Raw genomic sequence first — 21925 nt, 5'->3', positions numbered from 1 at the left:
CACCTACAGTCATGCTTAGTTGCTCTGATTGGCCCACAACAAATATTACTGACAGAAAATTTGACCAGTGCAATTAATCACAAAATAGATGAAATCACAATATGGCCTGCTGCAATTTACAAATCACGGAAGTTGGAATATTCCTTTAACTTGAAATGTGTGAAAATACCAGTTTGATAAATCAGTTTTTTGCAGCCACAGAGCTTTTATGCACATTATGCAAACATTCAAGTGTCATTTTTTTTTTATCATGGTTTACAAAAATCCTCCTTTTTGTGTTTTATGTGTGTTTTTCTGAATGAAAACAAGGGACATAAAATGATATAATGCCCTTAAACAAAACAAATGACATTAGATTTGCAATCTGAGCCAAAATAGTTAGCTCATTCAATCTAAAATATAATGAATCCTAGCGTTACCAGCTGCAATCAGCTGGTAGCCAGCCTCACCTCCTCCACCCCAGCTGCTTTCTTTATTATTAAAACTTGTTGCATCCCCATATTCAGATTCATGCTATTATGTATTGATGGCTTCGTAAATAATTTTATTGTTTTCAATACACATGGTCTTATTTATGGAATTTTTTATTGCTTGAATTTATCAAAAAAACGTTTCATACGATTAACTGAAGAATAATTCGCAAAAATAAATTGCAACCACAATATTTGGTAAGACAAAAACAATCGTATTTAGATTATTTTTATTTTAGCCCTTCTTCTCACCAATCCCTCCCTGATACATGCTGCTGCTGGAAAAGCTTCACCTCCTCCACCCTTAGCCTCCTCCTCTATAGTCTAAAGCTTCACCTCCTCCACCCCAGCCTCCTCCTTTATAGACTAAAGCTCCACCTCCTCCACACCGGCCTCCTCCTTTATAGACTAAAGCTTCACCTCCTCCACCCCAGCCTCCTCCTTTATAGACTAAAGCTTCACCTCCTCCATCCCAGCCTCCTCCTTAATAGACTAAAGCTTCACCTCCTCCACCTCAACCTCTTCCTTTATAGTCTAAAGCTTCACCTTCTCCATCCCAGCCTCCTCCTTTATAGACTAAAGCTTCACCTCCTCCACCCAAGCCTCCTCCTTTATAGACTAAAGCTTCACCTCCTCCACCCCAGCCTCCTCCTTTATGGACTAAAGCTTCACCTCCTCCACCTCAGCCTCCTCCTCTATAGACTAACGCTTCACCTCCTCCGACCCAACTTCCTCCTTTAAAGCCTAAAGCTTCACCTCCTCCACCCCAGCCTCCTCCTTTATAGACTAAAGCTTCTTCTCCTCCATCCCAGCCTCCTCCTTTAAAGCCTAAAGCTTCACCTCCTCCACTCCAGCCTCCTCCTTTAGAGCCTAAAGCGTCACCTCCTCCACCCCAGCCTCCTCCTTTATAGACTAAAGCTTCACCTCCTCCACCCCAGCCTCCTCCTTTATAGACCAAAGCTTCTTCTCCTCCTAACCCCGCCTCCTCCTTTATAGACTAAAGCTTCACCTCCTCCACCCCAGCCTCTTCCTATATGGACTAAAGCTTCACCTTCTCCATCCCAGCCTCCTCCTTTATAGACTAAAGCTTCACCTCCTCCACCCAAGCCTCCTCCTTTATAGACTAAAGCTTCACCTCCTCCACCCCAGCCTCCTCCTTTATGGACTAAAGCTTCACCTCCTCCACCTCAGCCTCCTCCTCTATAGACTAACGCTTCACCTCCTCCGACCCAACTTCCTCCTTTAAAGCCTAAAGCTCCACCTCCTCCACACCGGCCTCCTCCTTTATAGACTAAAGCTTCACCTTCTCCATCCCAGCCTCCTCCTTTAAAGCCTAAAGCTTCACCTCCTCCACCCCAGCCTCCTCCTTCAGAGCATAAAGCTTCACCTCCTCCACCCCAGCCTCCTCCTTTATAGACTAAAGCTTCTTCTCCTCCATCCCAGCCTCCTCCTTTAAAGCCTAAAGCTTCACCTCCTCCACTCCAGCCTCCTCCTTTAGAGCCTAAAGCGTCACCTCCTCCACCCCAGCCTCCTCCTTTATAGACTAAAGCTTCACCTCCTCCACCCCAGCCTCCTCCTTTATAGACCAAAGCTTCTTCTCCTCCTAACCCCGCCTCCTCCTTTATAGACTAAAGCTTCACCTCCTCCACCCCAGCCTCTTCCTATATGGACTAAAGCTTCACCTTCTCCATCCCAGCCTCCTCCTTTATAGACTAAAGCTTCACCTCCTCCACCCAAGCCTCCTCCTTTATAGACTAAAGCTTCACCTCCTCCACCCCAGCCTCCTCCTTTATGGACTAAAGCTTCACCTCCTCCACCTCAGCCTCCTCCTCTATAGACTAACGCTTCACCTCCTCCGACCCAACTTCCTCCTTTAAAGCCTAAAGCTCCACCTCCTCCACACCGGCCTCCTCCTTTATAGACTAAAGCTTCACCTTCTCCATCCCAGCCTCCTCCTTTATAGACTAAAGCTTCACCTCCTCCACCCAAGCCTCCTCCTTTATAGACTAAAGCTTCTTCTCCTCCTAACCCCGCCTCCTCCTTTATAGACTAAAGCTTCTTCTCCTCCACCCCAGCCTCTTCCTTTAATGCCTGAAGCTTCACCTCCTCCATCCCAGCCTCCTCCTTAATAGACTAAAGCTTCACCTCCTCCACCTCAACCTCTTCCTTTATAGTCTAAAGCTTCACCTTCTCCATCCCAGCCTCCTCCTTTATAGACTAAAGCTTCACCTCCTCCACCCAAGCCTCCTCCTTTATAGACTAAAGCTTCACCTCCTCCACCCCAGCCTCCTCCTTTATGGACTAAAGCTTCATCTCCTCCGACCCAACTTCCTCCTTTAAAGCCTAAAGCTTCACCTCCTCCACCCCAGCCTCCTCCTTCAGAGCATAAAGCTTCACCTCCTCCACCCCAGCCTCCTCCTTTATAGACTAAAGCTTCTTCTCCTCCATCCCAGCCTCCTCCTTTATAGACTAAAGCTTCACCTCCTCCACTCCAGCCTCCTCCTTTAGAGCCTAAAGCGTCACCTCCTCCACCCCAGCCTCCTCCTTTATAGACTAAAGCTTCACCTCCTCCACCCCAGCCTCCTCCTTTATAGACCAAAGCTTCTTCTCCTCCTAACCCCGCCTCCTCCTTTATAGACTAAAGCTTCACCTCCTCCACCCCAGCCTCTTCCTTTATAGACTAAAGCTTCACCTCCTCCATCCCAGCCTCCTCCTTAATAGACTAAAGCTTCACCTCCTCCACCTCAACCTCTTCCTATATGGACTAAAGCTTCACCTTCTCCATCCCAGCCTCCTCCTTTATAGACTAAAGCTTCACCTCCTCCACCCAAGCCTCCTCCTTTATAGACTAAAGCTTCACCTCCTCCACCCCAGCCTCCTCCTTTATGGACTAAAGCTTCACCTCCTCCACACCGGCCTCCTCTATAGACTAACGCTTCACCTCCTCCGACCCAACTTCCTCCTTTAAAGCCTAAAGCTTCACCTCCTCCACCCCAGCCTCCTCCTTCAGAGCATAAAGCTTCACCTCCTCCACCCCAGCCTCCTCCTTTATAGACTAAAGCTTCACCTCCTCCACCCAAGCCTCTTCCTTTAATGCCTTAAGCTTCACCTCCTCCATCCCAGCCTCCTCCTTAATAGACTAAAGCTTCACCTCCTCCACCTCAACCTCTTCCTTTATAGTCTAAAGCTTCACCTCCTCCATCCCAGCCTCCTCCTTTAGAGCCTAAAGCGTCACCTCCTCCGTCCCAGCCTCCTCCTTTATAGACTAAAGCTTCACCTCCTCCACCCCAGCCTCCTCCTTTATAGACTAAAGCTTCTTCTCCTCCTAACCCCACCTCCTCCTTTATAGACTAAAGCTTCACCTCCTCCACCCCAGCCTCTTCCTTTATAGACTAAAGCTTCACCTCCTCCATCCCAGCCTCCTCCTTAATAGACTAAAGCTTCACCTCCTCCACCTCAACCTCTTCCTATATGGACTAAAGCTTCACCTCCTCCACCCCAGCCTCCTCCTTTATAGACCAAAGCGTCACCTCCTCCACCCCAGCCTCCTCCTTTATAGACTAAAGCTTCTTCTGCTCCACCCCAGCCTCTTCCTTTAGTGCCTAAAGCTTCACCTCCTCCACCCCAGCCTCCTCCTTTATAGACTAAAGCTTCACCTCCTCCACCCCAGCCTCCTCCTTTATAGACTAAAGCTTCTTCTCCTCCACCCCAGCCTCTTCCTTTAATGCCTAATGCTTCACCTCCTCCACCCCAGCCTCCTCCTTAATAGACTAAAGCTTCACCTCCTCCACCTCAACCTCTTCCTTTATAGTCTAAAGCTTCACCTCCTCCACCCCAGCCTCCTCCTTTAGAGCATAAAGCTTCACCTCCTCCACCCCAGCCTCCTCCTTTATAGACTAAAGCTTCACCTCCTCCACCCCAGCCTCCTCCTTTAGAGCATAAAGCTTCACCTCCTCCACCTCAACCTCTTCCTATATGGACTAAAGCTTCACCTCCTCCACCCCAGCCTCCTCCTTTAAAGCCTAAAGCTTCACCTCCTCCACCCCAGCCTCCTCCTTTAAAGCCTAAAGCTTCTTCTGCTCCACCCCAGCCTCCTCCTTTAAAGCCTAAAGCTTCACCTCCTCCACCCCAGCCTCCTCCTTCAGAGCATAAAGCTTCACCTCCTCCACCCCAGCCTCCTCCTTTATAGACTAAAGCTTCTTCTCCTCCACCCCAGCCTCTTCCTTTAATGCCTAATGCTTCACCTCCTCCACCCCAGCCTCCTCCTTAATAGACTAAAGCTTCACCTCCTCCACCTCAACCTCTTCCTTTATAGTCTAAAGCTTCACCTCCTCCACCCCAGCCTCCTCCTTTAGAGCATAAAGCTTCACCTCCTCCACTCCAGCCTCCTCCTTAATAGACTAAACCTTCACCTCCTCCACCCCAGCCTCCTCCTTTAGAGCATAAAGCTTCACCTCCTCCACCTCAACCTCTTCCTATATGGACTAAAGCTTCACCACCTCCACCCCAGCCTCCTCCTTTAAAGCCTAAAGCTTCACCTCCTCCACCCCAGCCTCCTCCTTTAAAGCCTAAAGCTTCACCTCACCTTCTGCCCGTCCCAAACACTGTCTTTGGGATGTTGCCCAGATGATTGTGAACTATGGATACATGAAGCAGTCTAACTGGGGTGTTGAGTGATTTTTTATTGAATAGGGTCCTTCATTGAAAGAAAAACCCAGCAAGCAGCCACTCAGATTTAGGTACTTTATTTTGGAACCACTCTGTAAATGTCTGAGCCAAAGACGCTAAAGTGTCTCTAAACTGTCCATATTTTCCTTTAGTGTTCAGATCTGAACATTTTATGCGTTACTTTTGGTATGAATGAGATGACTGCCTCACCTGACTTGTGTTGGATATCTTACGGTAGAAAACAGAACCACATCGCACAAAGAAATGGAATGTTTCTGCTATTCAAATTTTGGGTCAAAGAGTCTGTGGAGTCATTTTCCCCTTAAAGATACCAAGTCAGGTGTAGTTTAAGCACCAGCACTGATTTAAAGGTACCAGTTTAGCACCGGTACCAGAGAATGCCAAACGATGCCCCGCCCTGATAGGCTGCACCGTAACTGTCCAGGTAACCTGGGTGTCATCTCTGTTGTTGTTTTGATTGAGAGCCCCCTGGTGGCAGAACTAACATACTGTTTATCTCAGTCTGTGTGTGCCTGACAGTGCAGCAGGTTGACTGGACTGTTCGGCTGATGTGTCACAGTTTTTCTCCTCTTAGTCCCTCTCTCCACTCTCCCTCGCCCTGAGCTCTCTTCATTATCATCTCTGCTCCAACCGCAACCTCCGCACTCACAGAGTCACATACTGTGAGGCGTGATCACGCTTTGTGTGCGAGGGCTTAGGGCGGTCCCGTTGTCAAATCATCAAGTGCATTAGGGCTGTGATGTGGACAGTTCAATGCCAAATTGTGCCCTGACTGTGAGTCTGCAAATCTGCAGACTTTCCAGAGGGACTGGCCCACAGTTGAAGGGTAAAGGGATGTCACTTTTTTAGGGTCTTTGTACCATTTGCCATTCACATGTACATCCATACGTACATTCAAACCTAAGTCTAGTGTTTTCTTGTTTTCTCGCTGAATTTTTGATTATTCCCTCATTTACATGCATGCCAGTGGATCTGGGCGCTGATTGCCTTGCTGAGCAGTTTGCGTGCGTGTAGTGTGGATTTCTTCTTTGTGTGTTCTCTGTGGATCAGATGCCATCTTTATATGGTTGTAAAGATAAAAAACATGCAAAAAGCTGCTCAGTTCTGTGCCACCTTTTCCTCCAGAAACAAGCCACTTATGGACTATCATTCAGTTCTTTTTTTAACTCTGAGAAAAAACTTTCCTTCTCTGCCACTCAACACATTTTTTGACCTGATCTTCTGTTTCACCGGGTTTACCTGCTGTGTTTTTGTTCTAGATGTGTCACTGCTCATCCCATAATGCCTTGCTGTTTTTATATAAACCAAACAAGTCATCTTGCTGCCTCTAGGTACAGGCACTTTGTCCAGCATCATTTAAGTTGACAGGATGATTGGAAGCAACATATATGACAAAAAAACTGAGACGAGTTGACAGATTTGAGGAAATAAGTGAAGGACAAGAAGCTGTAGTCACTGCCTGAATCAGCTCACAGGCATCACTCCATTCATTTGGTCAAAATTTAGACTTTTTTATCAGGATAAAAAAGAAAAATAAAGCTGGATGTGTTTGGATTGTATTTTTCATATATAAATTCTCTTGTAGTTGTAGTGAAAATGTAAGTTTATCTACTTGCCTACTTAGATTATTTTATTTTGAAAGAGAGCAGGGATGAGTCATTACCTGTGAGCCAGGTGAGCCAGGTGCAGAGGTACACTGCTAGATTTCATGAACAGGTGAAGCCTGTCAGTCTTTAATTCAAAATTGTTTTTAAAAATGGTTTAAAAATTGCTGCAATGGGTCAATCACAGCAAATAATGGTGAAATTTGATTTTAAAGGTAGCAGAAATGGGTTGGAAGTGGCAAAATGAGCTAAAAATGGCAAAAATTGGCAAAATTAGTGGTAAAAAACATTTAAAATTCTGGCAAAATTTGGTTAAACTAGCAAAAATGGGCATATCAATTAGTGAAATGTGGTCAGAATGGGAACATTTTGGTGTACAAAGCTTTAAAAAGGGGTTAATAGTAGCAATAATGGGTCAACAAAAGCAACATTAAGCTTAACTGGCAAGAACAGGCAGAAAAAAGTGGTGGAAAGAGTTTAAAACCGACAAAAATAAGTGTTTAATGTTAAAAAATGTGTTAAAATTGGTGGGAAAAAATGATGAAAAGGGGTTAAAAAAATGGACAAAATTAGTGTAGAGTGGCAACAGTGTAATTCAAAAAAATATTCACAGTTTATTAGGGCATCTGAGACCCCTCTCAATGTCTCGCGACCCCCAAGGGGGTCTGGACCCCAAGGTTGAGAACCACTGGGTTGGTCAACACTACTAACAGAGGAAGATGAACATGATGGCTGCTTTATCTGCACAGAGAGATTCCTGATTGTGGCGTCACCCTGATGACACAGACAGCCTTAAAGAGCTGCTGGCTGCCTTTACCTCTCTCACATCAATGAGGACGGCCTCTCTAGTTTCGAGAATATTACCTTTGTTGTAATGAAAATGCATTTAATGAGAACTATTCTCCAGCATTCATGAATCAAAATTGTATAATAGCAGAAGTGCACTGGGGTAAATGTCCCAAAATAAACAGAGCCCACTTTAGCACAGTTTGAATGTAATTCTATTACATAATACACTGCTTATTGATGCAGAAAAGGAGGGTAGAGTTAAAACGAGGTTTTAGGATTAAGGCTTTATAGATAAAGATAATTATTCACAACACAGGAGAAAAGAAGCAGAAAAGAATTTCCCCAGAATCAGCAGCCTTTCATGCTAACAGTTTAAAAAGTCCCGCTTATGAAACATTTTAATCTGTGATGTGTTTGTTAGCACAGGGGTTCTCAAAGTGGGGGTTGGGACCCCCAGGGGGGTCGTGAGATACTGAAGGGAGGTCACAGGATACTTGACAAAATAACAGAGAAATTTAACATCATTTAAAGAGGTACATTTTGTCCATTATTGTAAAAATATTGCAAAAACATACTTATTAAGTGCAATTCTTGCTAAAATAGAAGTAAAATATTCAAAACTACCTAAAATGTACATGTTTGCACAGCACGTTGTGCAGCATCCTATGCGTCAGAGAGGGTGGGGGGTCCCTAGTCTCTGACTCTGATGGTTTGGGGTCACGGCCTGTAAAGTCTGGGAACCTCTGCTTTAGCAGACCAAAAATAACACGTGAACTTATTGGAAATGTTCCTTCCCAGAGAAAAGCTTCCTCTTTGTTTGATGATTCTATACTGATCACTCCTCTTCCTCTCTCTCACAGATAACAGCGTTTGATGAGCTCCAGGCCGACTTTAAGGTGCCGATCGATCAGGGCAATCCTCTCCATGCGGTAGGTTTTCTCCCTCCAATATTCATTCATCCCCTCTGTCTTCTTTACATGCTCCTTCAGATGATTTTGGTAGTGCAGAGAGCAATTGTTTGCTCGTATTATATAAAATCCATTTACCCAGGGCCAAACACACGAGCTCCCAACGCTGCAGCAGGAGATTCTTCCTCTCATCTTTCACCCTCTGCCGCTCCCACCATGCCTGCTCTCTCTTCTCTCTCCTTCTACATTAATTTGAAATCAAGCAGCCACTAGTTCGGTCTGCCCTCCTCTCCTCGCTTCCTGTAGACTCCTATAACAAAGCTTCAGGCCAGAGCATAAAGTATGAATGAATCATCTTTTAAGAACAAATCCCTGATTCCAAATATAAATAAAACAAAAGTGACAAGCAGAAACCAAAGCTAAACATGAAGTAGTCTGAAGTAGGTTTCTTCTACACACAAAGCCACTCCCAAGGCAAGCCGTGTGTAACCTGCTGTCTGAATCCACAGTCACAGCTGGAGCCAGCTTTAGGACCCTGATTCAGTCTGGACTGGGGTCAGGACAAAATGTTCCAGTGTGCTAAACTCTCAGCACAGTCTATGCATTAATGTTACAATGTTACAATGTCATTTAGCAGACGCTTTTCTCCAAAGCGACGTACATTTGAGAGCAAGAACAACACAAGCAATGATCTAGACAAGAAGAAACAACATCAGTAAGTGCCATCAAGTGCTTCAGGTTCAATTGGACGCAAGTGCTGCCGTGTAGAGTTTAAGGCAGAGTACCTAAAATATACGTTGTTTATGTAGTTTCTTTTTTTTTTGTTTTTTTTTGTTTTTGTTTGTTTTTTTGTTTTTATGTTTTTTTTTTGTTTTGTTTTTAGACAGCAACAATGAATCAAGGAAAATGTGGGATCACTAATCGCCATTCATTAGGCTTCACAACAACTATTTACCAAGTACCAAGTGCTGGATCATTCCCAAAGAGCTGGGCAAAGAAATCCCAGAAGTAGAGCAGGACATTGCGAGCTAACTATAGTTGGGAAACTCATTCAACCACTGGGGGCAGCAGTGGAGAATAGTCTGGCTGAGACTCAATCTACTACTGGGGACAACAGTAGAGAATTGCCTAGCTAAGTGCAAAGTGTTCTCTGAAGAGCTGGGTCTTTAGCCTTCTCTTGAAAGTAGACAGGGAGTCTGTAGATCGAATGGAGTTGGGTAATTCATTCCACCATTTAGGGACAACAGAGGAGAAGAGTCGAGCTAGTGACTTAGGAGCATGATGTGCTGGAAGTACCAGGCGCCTTTCGCTGGCTGAGCGTAGTGGGCGAGAAGGGGTGTAGACCTGGATGAGGGACTCCAGGTAAACAGGAGCAGTTTTACTTCCTGCTTTGTAAGCAATGATTAGAGTTTGAATTTAATGCGAGCTGCAACTGGAAGCCAGTGTAGAGAGATTAAAAGAGGCATGACATGAGCTCTCTTGGGTTGGTTGAAGACCAGACGTGCTACTGCGTTCTGGATCAACTGCAGAGGTATAACTGTGCATGCAGGTAGGCCTGCCAGTAATGAGTTACAGTAGTCAATACGTGATATTATAAGAGCCTGTACTAGGAGTTGTGTAGCATGCTCTGTCAAGTAGGGTCTGATCCTCTTGATGTTGTAGAGGGCGAAACGGCAGGACCGAGCAATCGAGGCCACATGGAGCTTGAAGGTTAGCTGGTCATCAATCATGACACCCAGATTCCGGGCTGACTTAGTGGGCAAGAGATTATTTGATCCAAGCTGGATACTGATCTGCGGTTCCATAGTGGGACTGGCTGGGATGATAATGAGCTCAGTTTTGGGCAGGTTGAGCTGAAGGTGACGTTCCCTCATCCATTTAGAAATATCAGCAAGGCAGGATGAGATCCGAGCTGAGACAGTTGTGTCATCTGGTGGAAAGGACAGGAATAGCTGTGTGTCGTCTGCATAGCAGTGATAAGAAAAGCCATGGGAGCGGATGATTGCACCAAGTGAGGTGGTGTATATTGAGAAAAGTAGGGGACCAAGCACAGACCCTTGAGGCACCCCTGTTGATAAGCCATGCAGTTTAGACACTCCTCCCTTCCATGATACTCTAAAAGATCTCCCTGTGAGGTAGGACTTAAACCACTGTAGGGCAGATCCTGAGACACCAAGTGAAGAGAGTGTGGAGAGGAGGATTTGGTGGTTTACTGTGTCAAAGGCAGCGGACAGATCCAGCAGTAAGAGAACTGAGGTTTGACCAGCTGCTCTAGCCAAGTGAAGTGATTTCGTTACAGGCAAAAGTGCAGTTTCAGTAGAGTGGCCCCGCCTACAGCCAGACTGATTCTGATCAAGTAGATCATTGTTCTGCAAGTATTCGGACAGCTGGTTGAAGACTGTGCACTCCAGTATTTTTGATAGGAATGGGAGAAGTGAGACTGGCCTGTAATTTTCAACAAGGGCTGGGTTGTTGAGTTTTTTGAGCAGTGGTGTAACCCACGCTTGCTTGAAAGCAGCTGGGAAAACACCTGTGGACAGAGAGGAGTTGATTATACAACTTACAGCAGGGCTGATTGTGGGCTCAATTGCCTGCAAGAGATGTGATGTATCGGATCGAGGGGACAGGTTGTGGGCTTAGAGTCAAGCAGAAGCCTGGTGACTTCGCTCTCACTTAGTGGAGAGAATGAGCTAAGTGAGGCATCACTAGCTGGTGGAAGAAAACTGAGTTGGACAGGCTCAGAGAATTGGTTGCTGATGGCAGAAACCTTGTCAGTGAAGTAGGAGGCGAACATGTCTGGAGTCAACATACTGGAGGGTTGTGGGTTTGAAGGAGAGAGGAGCGAGTTAAAAGCAGAGAAGAGTTTGCGTGCATCAGTGGCAGCACAGATCTTTGATTGATAGAACGCCTTCTTAGCAGATTTTAGAGCAGAGGTAAAACAGGACAGTTTTTGCTGATAGGCACTCAAGTCAGTGGTTTGTTTGGATTTACGCCATTTTCTCTCTGCCGCTCTGAGCCCTGCCCTTTGGGTTCTGATGACCTCAGTGAGCCAGGGACAAGGTGGAGTATTTCGAATAGGCTTAGACACCAGAGGGCAGAGTTTGTCCAGAGAGGAGGTCAGTGAGGAGCAGAATGTGTCTGTGGCCTCGTTAACAGTGAGTGTGAAGGACTACATGAGGCTAGTGCGTCAGCTGACAGCTGTGTTGGGTCAAGTGACTGAAGGTTTCTGCGGTATGATCTTAATTGAGTAGTAGATTGTTGAAGTTCAGGTAAGCCAAGTGAGAACTGAATGAAGTAGTGGTCAGAGAGGTGAAGTGGTGTTACACTCAAATTAGCCGTGGAGCAATTGCGAGTTAGAATCAAATCCAGTGTATTACCAGCCTTGTGTGTAGGAGGCGATAGAACCAGTTTCAAGTCAAAGGAGGACAGTAGTGAAATAAAATCAGTAGCCTGGGCTCTATCCAAGTGGATGTTCATGTCACCCATGACAACCAATGGTGTGCCATCATCAGGGATGTCTGAGAGTAACATGTCCAGTTCCACAATAAAGTTGTCCAGGTGACCCCAGGTGGGCGTGTATACCACAACCATGAAAGCCTTTATTGGGGCAGTGACCTGTACTGCATGATATTCAAATGAGGTGTTATTGTCCAAGGGTTTGAACTGGCTGAAGTTCCAGCTATGAGAAAGAATAATGCCTGTGCCACCTCCTCGGCCAGAAGAGCGAGGTGTATGAGAGAACACTGCATCAACTGATAGAGCAGTTGGTGTTACAGTGTTCTCAGGACGGACCCAAGTTTCTGTCAGGGCTAGGACCTGAATGTTAGACAGTTTAGTGAGGGAATTGATGAATTCTGCTTTGTTAACTGCAGACTGGCAGTTCCAGAGGCCAACTGTGATAAAAGGTTGTGGAAAAGAGGCATTCTGCAAAGTGGATGGATTATGCAGGTTTTGTTTTCTGTAACTATTGTACTTCTTTCTGTTCCCATATATGACTTGTATTTTTTGGTTGCACATGTTGCGTTAGACTGCTGGGGTGCGTTAGACTGTTATGAGGCAGTGCTGCCTGTCGGTGGCCTTGCTCGGTGGACTCGCACAGGTAGACTCGCTGGTCTTCACACAATTGGGCTTCCACAAGGGCTGACGCTTACGCTGACGCTTCAGCGCAGTCTGTGTACTTATATAGAGAGATATGCCACAGATGTGCACAATTGAGTTGATTGTGCACAGCCGCTAACCGCCCCAGCTGGCAAATTTAGATTCAAACTCTCTTAAAGCTTGGGCTACAGTGAAACTCCGCCCCGGCAGTTTACACTTTTAGCAATCAATAGAGGGAGCCACACGCGTCAACTGCCTCACCTATTGTTGCAGAGAGAGTGAAACTAACACGTTCAGCCTAAGCAAAACTGCCAACAACCTACTTCCAACTGAAACAACCAAAAGCAGATTCCTCTTACCAAGTAGCTTCTCCCTTCCTATCTCAAAGATCAGAGCTTGTTCTCTGATGCGTACAAGGATGGTTGCAGGATATCTGACATGATCAGCAACTAAAGATTTGTGATGGTTTTAAAACGTCGCTGATGACGGTCACGGCTGCCTGAACCGCGCCTGCTGCAGCTCCAATCACGCCGTCTGTTCAGTCGAAGTCTCTGACAGCCGGCTGCAGAGTGCTCTGAGCAGAGAGATGTAAAGTCCTTAAAGAACTATAAACTCCAACAAATGTGAGGTCAAAGTAGGATATTTAGTCAGATACAGTCATGATGTGAATGTGGAAGTAATGACGTCTCTCTCATCTCTCTCTGCATGTAAGCAGGACACACAGTGCCATCTGGCTTAAAAGGTGAGAAATTTAAAGGGATAGTTCGAGATTTTGAAAGTTTGGTCATATGAGGTGCTTGGCTATAGTCGTGGCGTTAGCCACCAGTGATTTCTGTGAAAGTAGATCCTGTGGTTATTACGAGCTCAGAGACATCCGCGGCATAGCGGCTGTAGATGGGAATGTTTAGTTTTACCAGTTTTACGTAAAAATGGGTCGAGAAATATGTTGGCTCGCCTGTATGCTGTGTCAAAAATGTATAAAGCACTTCATTTCTCTCAAAAACTCCTCTGTGTCAGGCACTAATTTATGATGCAGCTTTGGGCATTTTGTCTCCTTCTGCCGTGCACTGATATCCTCTGATCAGCTGTGTGGGTCTGTGGGCTTCTACAGGGATAATAACACCACACCAAGCTGAAACAAAGATAATATGAGTGACTTTGACTCGAGTAATGATGATGATGTGTTGTTACTGTGGATACAATGGATATTTGTGTGAGCCAGAGAACACAGAAGAAGAACTTCTACAGATGGAGAGTCAGCGGGCTGACAGAGAGTGCAGAGAAACTTCATTTGAAAGTTTAAAGCAGGAGTGATCCTGAGCATGGGTTCACGTTTTCCACACCTACACCACCAGGTAACTCAGGATGCAACGTTTATAATATTGATTAAATATACAGTACAATTTGAAATCATTAGAAAAATGCACTTTATGTTTTGTAAGGCATCTGGTGACCCCTTTCATTGTCTTATGACCCCCAAGGGGGCCCAACCCCTTAGGTTGGTCACACGGACCTAAAGAACACACTTTGACACTGATTTGGTGCATTTTGGTACCAACCGTCAACAGGAAGTTGTGAAGTCCTTAAACACACTCTGACGCCCTTCTGCATGAAAGACCCTGTAGCGCCACATTATGTAATAACGCCACATTATGTAATAACCCTAACCATAGGACTTAGTGTGGGCTCCAAGGTATGCCCTACCAAACTACCTTGCCCTAACCCTAACCACTTAGTGGCTTACAAAATGCGGCGTTATTACATAATGTGGCACTACAGACCCTGTAAAGTGAAAAGAAATCTGTATTTAGGTTTGATGCTAACCGGAAAACCTCTGTGTTCCAAATTATAATGCAAATGATATTTTTCTTTGATTTTCCTAAATAGTCGATGCAAATGAAAGTCAGTATAACTTTCAAGTCATCAGCCATTAAAGCATAATTCTAATTCGGTTAAACAAACCTCCCAATGATATTTGTTTATCAAAAATAAAAATCTCAAAATACACTGTTCCACATTATTCTGCACAACAGAGTTTAAAACATTTTATAGGTTGTAAAGAAGTGAAAATGGTCATTTGTTGAATCTGCAGCATCAGGAGGTCATATTTACTGAAATCAAAGCTATTTCAATCTAAAACATCTGAACAGGACAAGTTCATGTTAACATAGGAGCCCTTCTCTGATATCACCTTCACTATTCTTCATCCATTGAACTTGTGAGTTTTTGGAGAGTTTCTGCTTGAATTTCTTTGCAGGATGTCAGAATATCCTCCCAGAGCTGCTGTTCTGATGTGAACTGCCTCCCACCCTCATAGATCTTTAGCTTGAGGATGCTCCAAAGGTTCTCAGTAGGGTTAAAGGTCAGGGGAGGATGGGGGCCACACCATGAGTTTCTCTCCTTTTATGCCCATAGCAGCCAATGACACAGAGGGATTCTTTGCAGCATGAGATGGAGCATTGTCATGCTTGAAGATCATTTTGCTACAGAAGGCACAGTTCTTCTTTTTGTACCATGGAAGAAAAGCCGTGTTTCCATCAGGGGGTCCGTTTGATTCAGTTTGGTTTGGTATTGTTTGGTACGCTAAACCCCAAAACAGTTAGCATTTCCACAGACACCTGTGCTCTCACTTGGGTGGGCGGGGCTGTGAAAGCATGTAAAGTCACAGACAGCGCGAGTCAGCTGTTCCAGCTGCAGAATTATAGAAAGGATAAGTGACAGAAATCAGTCGGGAATAAGCAGTAAACAGCTTTATTTCAGCTGAAAGTGCTTTTAAAAAAATATCTACATCTTAATGATGTTAACCGCTGTCAGTAAAGATCCTCAGCTAATGAATACGTGTACAGAGACGGTTTAAGTCATAACACTACGTTAATATGTGAATATATCTAGTCTAGACCAGTTTATACGACAAAATATCAAAGTTTAGAGCTGTACTGTGAGAATTCGCTGCATTGAAAATAAAGTTAAAGTTCAGCTGGTGTTAAAATCAAGCTAGATTAAGTCAGAAATCCGGGGTGCGCTGATCTCGTTTAAAAATAGTCTGCAGCCTGAAGTTTTACGAGCCCGTTCAACAACCACAGAGCGATGTTTTCACAGGTTATCTAACGTAAGACGTAGATTAATAACTAGTTACTGATGAGAATGAACCATTCTAAGGCTTCGTATTCACAAAACTTCAGCATTAATTTAGTTTCTCATCCATCACGGATGGATCAGGCTGATGTGAGCCTTCAGGCTCTGCTTTGTGTACTTAAAATCATCCAGATAAACGTCAGGAAACTGGATTTGTGGCCAGATACCAATATCCATAGACTACGACACAGTCTGGATCTCTGTCGAGTCCAAATATTTCCCATTTAGGCAGATATTGGTCCATTTTTCTCCTGTTTTCGCCCGCTTCTCACAGCAGACTTCCATCTTTGAAGCCCGGAGGCGAGCAGCTGAGTCGCGCGCTGACGTGACGTCAGTGCAGCCCCTATTGTTGTGTGTAGCTCCACCTTTTTGGTACGGTTAGGTAAGATTGGCACCCCTACGGAAGGGTGCCGAAAAGTGGGACAGTACAGGTCGGTTTTTTGGGACCCTTTCTCTATGGAAACGCCAAAAAAAGCGTGCCGTAACACACCAAACTGAGCCGGACTGCTCGGTGGAAACGATCTAAAAGTGGTCAGTCAGAAACTCTGTATACTTTGCAGAAGTCATTTTCACACCTTCAGGGACCCTAAAGGGGTCTACCAGCTCTCTCCCCATGATTCCAGCCCAAAACATGACTCCGCCCCCTTCTTGCTGACATCAAAGTCTTATTGAAATTTTTAGTCGAATAAAACATCTCTAAGTTTATAAAAATAAGCTTCAAAATAATGAGAAATGAGGCAGTAAAATCTGCTCCAGGATGGCGTGGGCGTGTCTGTTGAATGAGCCGAAGCCACGTTCACTCAGGAGAAATACCATCCTCTCAGATGAAAAGAAAAATGCTACAATCTGAATGGAGGAAAGCTCTCACTCCTTTAGCCCGCCCTTTGACCTTACATTGACCTCACAGTCAGAGCAGCTGCCTGGCTCTGTGTCAGAGAAGAGACAAAGTCCTTTTTCTGTCTCAAACCTCCGTTCTGATGCTTTCAATAATCCGTAGACCACTGTGGCTGATAGATTTGGTAAATTTGCCTCACAATGAAGGAAAAAAAACAGCATTTAACTGACTGTTAACTTTAATAAAGGCAGACACATCAGCTAACAACAGACTGGACTGAGATGAACTGCTCTGTGGTTTTAGATTGGAGTGATAGAGGGGCGGGGTCATTCACCACTGTAGGCTGATGACATCACGAGCCCACATATTGGCCCCGCCCACAGGAAACCCAGCCAGAAAAGAAGTGAAAAACTTTCTAACAGTCTAAATCCAGAATTCAGTCTCATGTAGATCTCAGTGTTTTCATGTTTTCAGCAACCAGATTCACACATTTCTAGAGTGTTAGGACACAAACTTTGGATTTCACTTTGCAGGATCTTCAATCCACATAGACCTCATGGACACTCATGCATTTCTCACATTTTACACACCTGCTGATGTTTGCGTGTGTCCGTGGGTGTGTGTGTGTTGGGGGGGGGGGCATGATTTTTGCCCTGTGCTCACTGAAGTAAGCAGAGTTATTGTTGACCTCTACGTTGATGGGATTTCAGTAGAAGGGTGGCTGATATAATTATTAACTTTGGGAAAACTGAGGATCTGCATATTCATGGTAATTCTTGGTTGAATTTCTGCATTTTGAAGGCACCCCTGATGATGCCAGAAGGCGCCCCAGCGTGTGGCGGCACCCTGGTTGAGAATAAACTGGTGTAAACAACTGAATTAGATGCCTTTTACCTTTGTAGCTGAGAGTTTTCACATGGTTTTACTGTTTCAGTGAGGGTCTGCTCAAACATCACCCAGTGCTAAAAGACCCTTAAATATCAAAGATGAAGGTGTGCTGAGTCAGAGGAGCTCAGTGCAGGATTGAAAATCTAATTTTTCTGGTACTGTGTTCCTCTGGAGAGAATCAGAGCTCTGTTATCTCTCTATTTCATCCATAACATTAAATAAAACAAAAGCCGCCATCTTTTTTCCTTTAGAGGAGCCTTCAGATCTGCATCTGGTCACACCATCAGCCTGTAGCATTCACTGCAGTGTACCAGTGTTATGTAAGGCCTGTTCTGGACTAATGCAGGGATTTATGCTTTTTATCCAGCCTGCCATTTTTAAAGGAATTCATTTATTTCAGCTTACAGAATATTATGTTTGAACAGTTGTCAATTCACAGGTTAATACTCTGGATTATGCACATCTCCTCTACCTTCCCTGGCTGTCTGGTAAACCAAATTAGACGAGGTGTAAACATAAAAACAGCCACACAGAGAAGTCCAATGAGGCATTTAAAGTGTAAATGTGCAGACGTCATCAGAGCAAGCTCTTTGTGAGAGGCAGAGATAGTTTTCTCTTTAAAGCGAGGCCAGGTTAGAGCGTTTGCAAACATGACAGATGTTTATCCCTGTCTCCTTCTGCTACCTTAACATCTGCAGTGCACCTCAACTTTGCCTCAGCAGCCATCAGCAGAGGCTATGAGGAAGCGTGTAGCCTACATCTGCACCAGCCAGCAGCAGGAATCTGCCCCCGCTGAGGTTGTTTTAGGATGGATTCCAGCCCTCTAAATCCCTTTCCCTTGGGTCTTTTGGGCTTTTACTAACACAGTTGGCTCTTAATAATGCATAGTAGTACAGTACAGCATGAAGAGTGAGTTTGGAGGTGACTTTGACTTAGAAGCTCTGGACTTTGTAGTCATGAAGCATTGACTTTCATACATGAGAGAAAAAGAGGAACGAAACTGGAGACAGTTTGAAAAGAGAAATGCAAACTGGTATGAAGAGACAAGTCAGACAGGGAAACAGAGGGAAGAGAAGAGGATGGATGAGTGACGATATCTTCAGAGGCAAACAGAGGAATTCTTCAGCTTGAAAGGAGTTTTGAAGACTTTAGAACCAAAGCTTAAAAACAGATTTCCCTCCTCAGTACTTCTTTCATATTTTGTCATATTTGTGCATCATTACGCAACACGGCATTAATTAAAGCATCCCACAAGGGGATGGTGTACAGATGATCCCACATAATTTCCTCTTTTCTCTTTTTCATGTCTCAGTCTCTCCTCATTTCAGCTTTTTCTGGGATGCATGTCAGCACAAAGAGCCAGCTTATAGCTGTGGAAAAGTATTTGCCCCCTTCCTGATGTCTTCTTTTTAGGTATGTTTGTCAGACATAAATGTTCAAGATCATCAAGAAAATTGAAGTCAATGAGAACTCAAGTAAGGCCCAGGCCCGATTACTGTCAGTCCTGTTGAATCCAGAAATCCCTCAAATAGAAGCTGTCTGACAGTGAAGGAGGCTAAAAGATCTCCAACACATCACAGAACCATCTAAAGAAGAACAGATGAAGAACAAAGTCACTGACATCTATTAGTCTGAAAGTGTTACAGTGACATTTCTAAGGCTTTGGGACTCCAGCCAACCATGGTGAGAGCCATTATCCACAAATGGAGAAAACTTGGGACACTGGGGAACCTTTCCAGGAGTGTCTGGCCTTCAAAAATGACTCTAAGAATGACCCTGTGACTCATCCAGGAGGTCCCAAATGAATCCAGAACAACATATGAAGACCTGCAGGCCTCACTCAATCAAGGTCAGAGTTCATGATTTAACAATCAGAAAGAGACTGGGCAACAGTGGCATCATGGGAGAGTTCAAAGGCCAAAACCACTGCTGACAAAAAAAAACAAAAAAAAAACAAAAAAAAAAACAACAATAAAAAAACCAACACAAAGTATCGTCTCACATTTGACTAAAAACATCCTGATGATCCTCAAGTCTTCTGGGACAAGTACTGTGGGCTGACCAGACAGAAGTTGGACTTTATTGAAGGTGTGCGTCCGGTTCCGTCTGCAGTAAAAACTAACTCAGAATTTCCTAAAAAGAACATCATACCAGGACGCAGATGGCCTAGTGGTTTAGGCGTGCCCCATGCATGCAGGCAGCCTGGGTTTGAATCTGGCCTGTGTGTCTTTTGTGGTTTTTTGTGACAAGTGTTAAATTTTCTTGGTTTTATAAAGTACACTTTATTGCCAAAAGTATTGGCTCACCTGCCTTGACTCTCATATGAACTTCAGTGACATCCCATTCTTAATCCATAGGGTTTAATCTGACGTGGGTCCACCCTTTGCAGCTATAACAGCTTCAACTCTTCTGGGAAGGCTTTCCACAAGGTTTAGGAGTGTGTTTATGGGAATTTTTCACCATTCTTCCAGAAGCACATTTGTGAGGTCACACACTGATGTTGGACCAGAAGGCCTGGCTCTCAGTCTCCGCTCTAATTCATCCCAAAGGTGTTCTCTGGGGTTGAGGTCAGGACTCTGTGCAGGCCAGTCAAGTTGATCCACACCAAACTCTCTCCTCCATGTCTTTATGGACCTTGCTTTGTGCACTGGTGCACAGTCATGTTGGAACAGGAAGGGGCCATCCCCAAACTGTTCCCACAAAGTTGGGAGCATGGAATTGTCCAGAATCTCTTGGTATGCTGAAGCATTCAGAGTTCCTTTGACTGGAACTAAGGGGCCAAGCCCAGCTCCTGAAGAACAAGCCCACACCATAATCCCCCCTCCACCAAACTTGACACTTGGCACAATGCAGTCAGACAAGTACTGTTCTCCTGGCAACCGCCAAACTCAGACTGGTCCATCAGACTGCCAGATGGAGAGCGCGATTGGTCACTCCAGAGAAGGCGTCTCCACTGCTCTAGAGTCCAGTGGCGGCGTGCTTTACACCACTGCATCGACGCTTTGAATTGCACTTGGTGATGTATGGCTTGGATGCAGCTGTTACCATGGAAACCCATTCCATGAAGCTCTCTACCACTGTTCTTGAGCTAATCTGAAGGCCACATGAAGTTTGGAGGTCTGTAGCCATTGACTCTGCAGAAAGTTGGTGACCTCTGTGCACTATGACCTCAGCATCCTCTGACCCCGCTCCGTCATTTTACGTGTCCTACCACTTGGTGGCTGAGTTGCTGTGGTTCCCGATGGCTTCCACTTTGTTCTAATACCACTGACAGTTGACTGTGGAATATTTAGGAGCCAGGAAATGTCACCACTGGACTTGTTGCAGAGGTGGCATCCTATCACTGTACCACGCTGGAATTCACTGAGCTCCTGAGAGCGAGCCATTCTTTCACTAATGTTTGTAGAAACAGTCTGCATGCCTAGGTGATGATTTTATACACCTGTGGACATGGAAGTGATTGGAACACCTGATTTACATTATTTGGATGGGTGAGTGAATACTTTTGGCAATATAGAGTACATGAGAACAGATTTTTCAGGAAAGGTTGCAGAGGTGTGTTCAACGAAGTAGTAATAAATGTGTGTAACCAGAACAAATGTGTATCTTTATTTTACTGGATATTTGTCACACCAGGGGGTTTAAATTTGTGTGCAGATTCCACAAAAACAATCTTTTCTTCCTTTTTTAAACAATACCTTCAGACACATGCAGGGGTAAAAACTGATCTCACTGTTAGAGCCTAAAAATTGTATTCATTTAAAAGAAAATAAAAATCTGTAAATAATAATAATGATGCTAATTTGACTATTATAAAAAATATTGGTTTATTTAAAAGTTTGTCTTCCTAAGTGACCATTTAGGAAAAAGCTGGCCCTTGTCCAAATGTAGTTGATGGCCCCTGTCTTAGATGAATGTCCTGTAACCTGATGATTTAAATAATTTCAATAAAGTTTGTGCAAATGGCCTTTGTGAGGTTTGACCAAAGAAGTTTGACAGGGACCTGAAGACAGGTCTGTACAACTCTCTAAAGTTGAGTGAGTGACCCCAGAAACCGATCCAGGATTAAAGTGTGGATGGTCTTATCTTTGAAATAACAGACATCACTTTAACTTAGACATGCACCTTACTGTACCCTACATTCTTATCTGACCCTACAGAGCGTTGGCAGAGTCCGTGTCCGTCATCAGGAAGATCCACCTTACAGTGCTCCAGTCTTAAATACTGCTGGTTTGGGACCGTTCAGCGTCATGTTAGGAGAACGTGCTGGTAGCTGCAGGCGGGGTTTGATTGTACTGGAAGCCAGTAACTATGGCTGCCACCGGTGATAGTGATTAGTTTGGATGTAGATGTAGTAGAGGGGCGGTTTAATCAAGACTGAACCACATTTCTTATTAAAACAAGAACAAAGAATCGGACTGAACGCTTTTCTGGCCAGAGTTGTATTTTCTTCCCCCTCAGCATGAGTTTGATCCACCAACAGGCTCCATGGTTCATAAACTACATCAG

The 21925-nt window shown here is 44.6% G+C and overlaps 1 protein-coding gene across 1 annotated transcript in view; it reads left to right on the top strand.

Annotated features, from left to right (window-relative positions):
- Window positions 1–21925, top strand: part of cnih3 (cornichon family AMPA receptor auxiliary protein 3) — a 143771-nt gene that overhangs the window by 36413 nt on the left and 85433 nt on the right. Inside the window, exon 2 of the mRNA XM_041805752.1 lies at window positions 8413–8481. Within this exon, the coding sequence (XP_041661686.1) occupies window positions 8413–8481 (69 nt within the window). The remainder of the gene's footprint in view (window positions 1–8412; window positions 8482–21925) is intronic.

This window comes from Cheilinus undulatus, linkage group 14 (assembly GCF_018320785.1).
Source record: "Cheilinus undulatus linkage group 14, ASM1832078v1, whole genome shotgun sequence".
In the NCBI taxonomy this organism is placed as follows: Eukaryota; Metazoa; Chordata; class Actinopteri; order Labriformes; family Labridae; genus Cheilinus; species Cheilinus undulatus.
The sequence above is the reverse complement of the archived record's forward strand: the minus strand, read 5'-3'. Positions and strand labels throughout refer to the sequence as shown.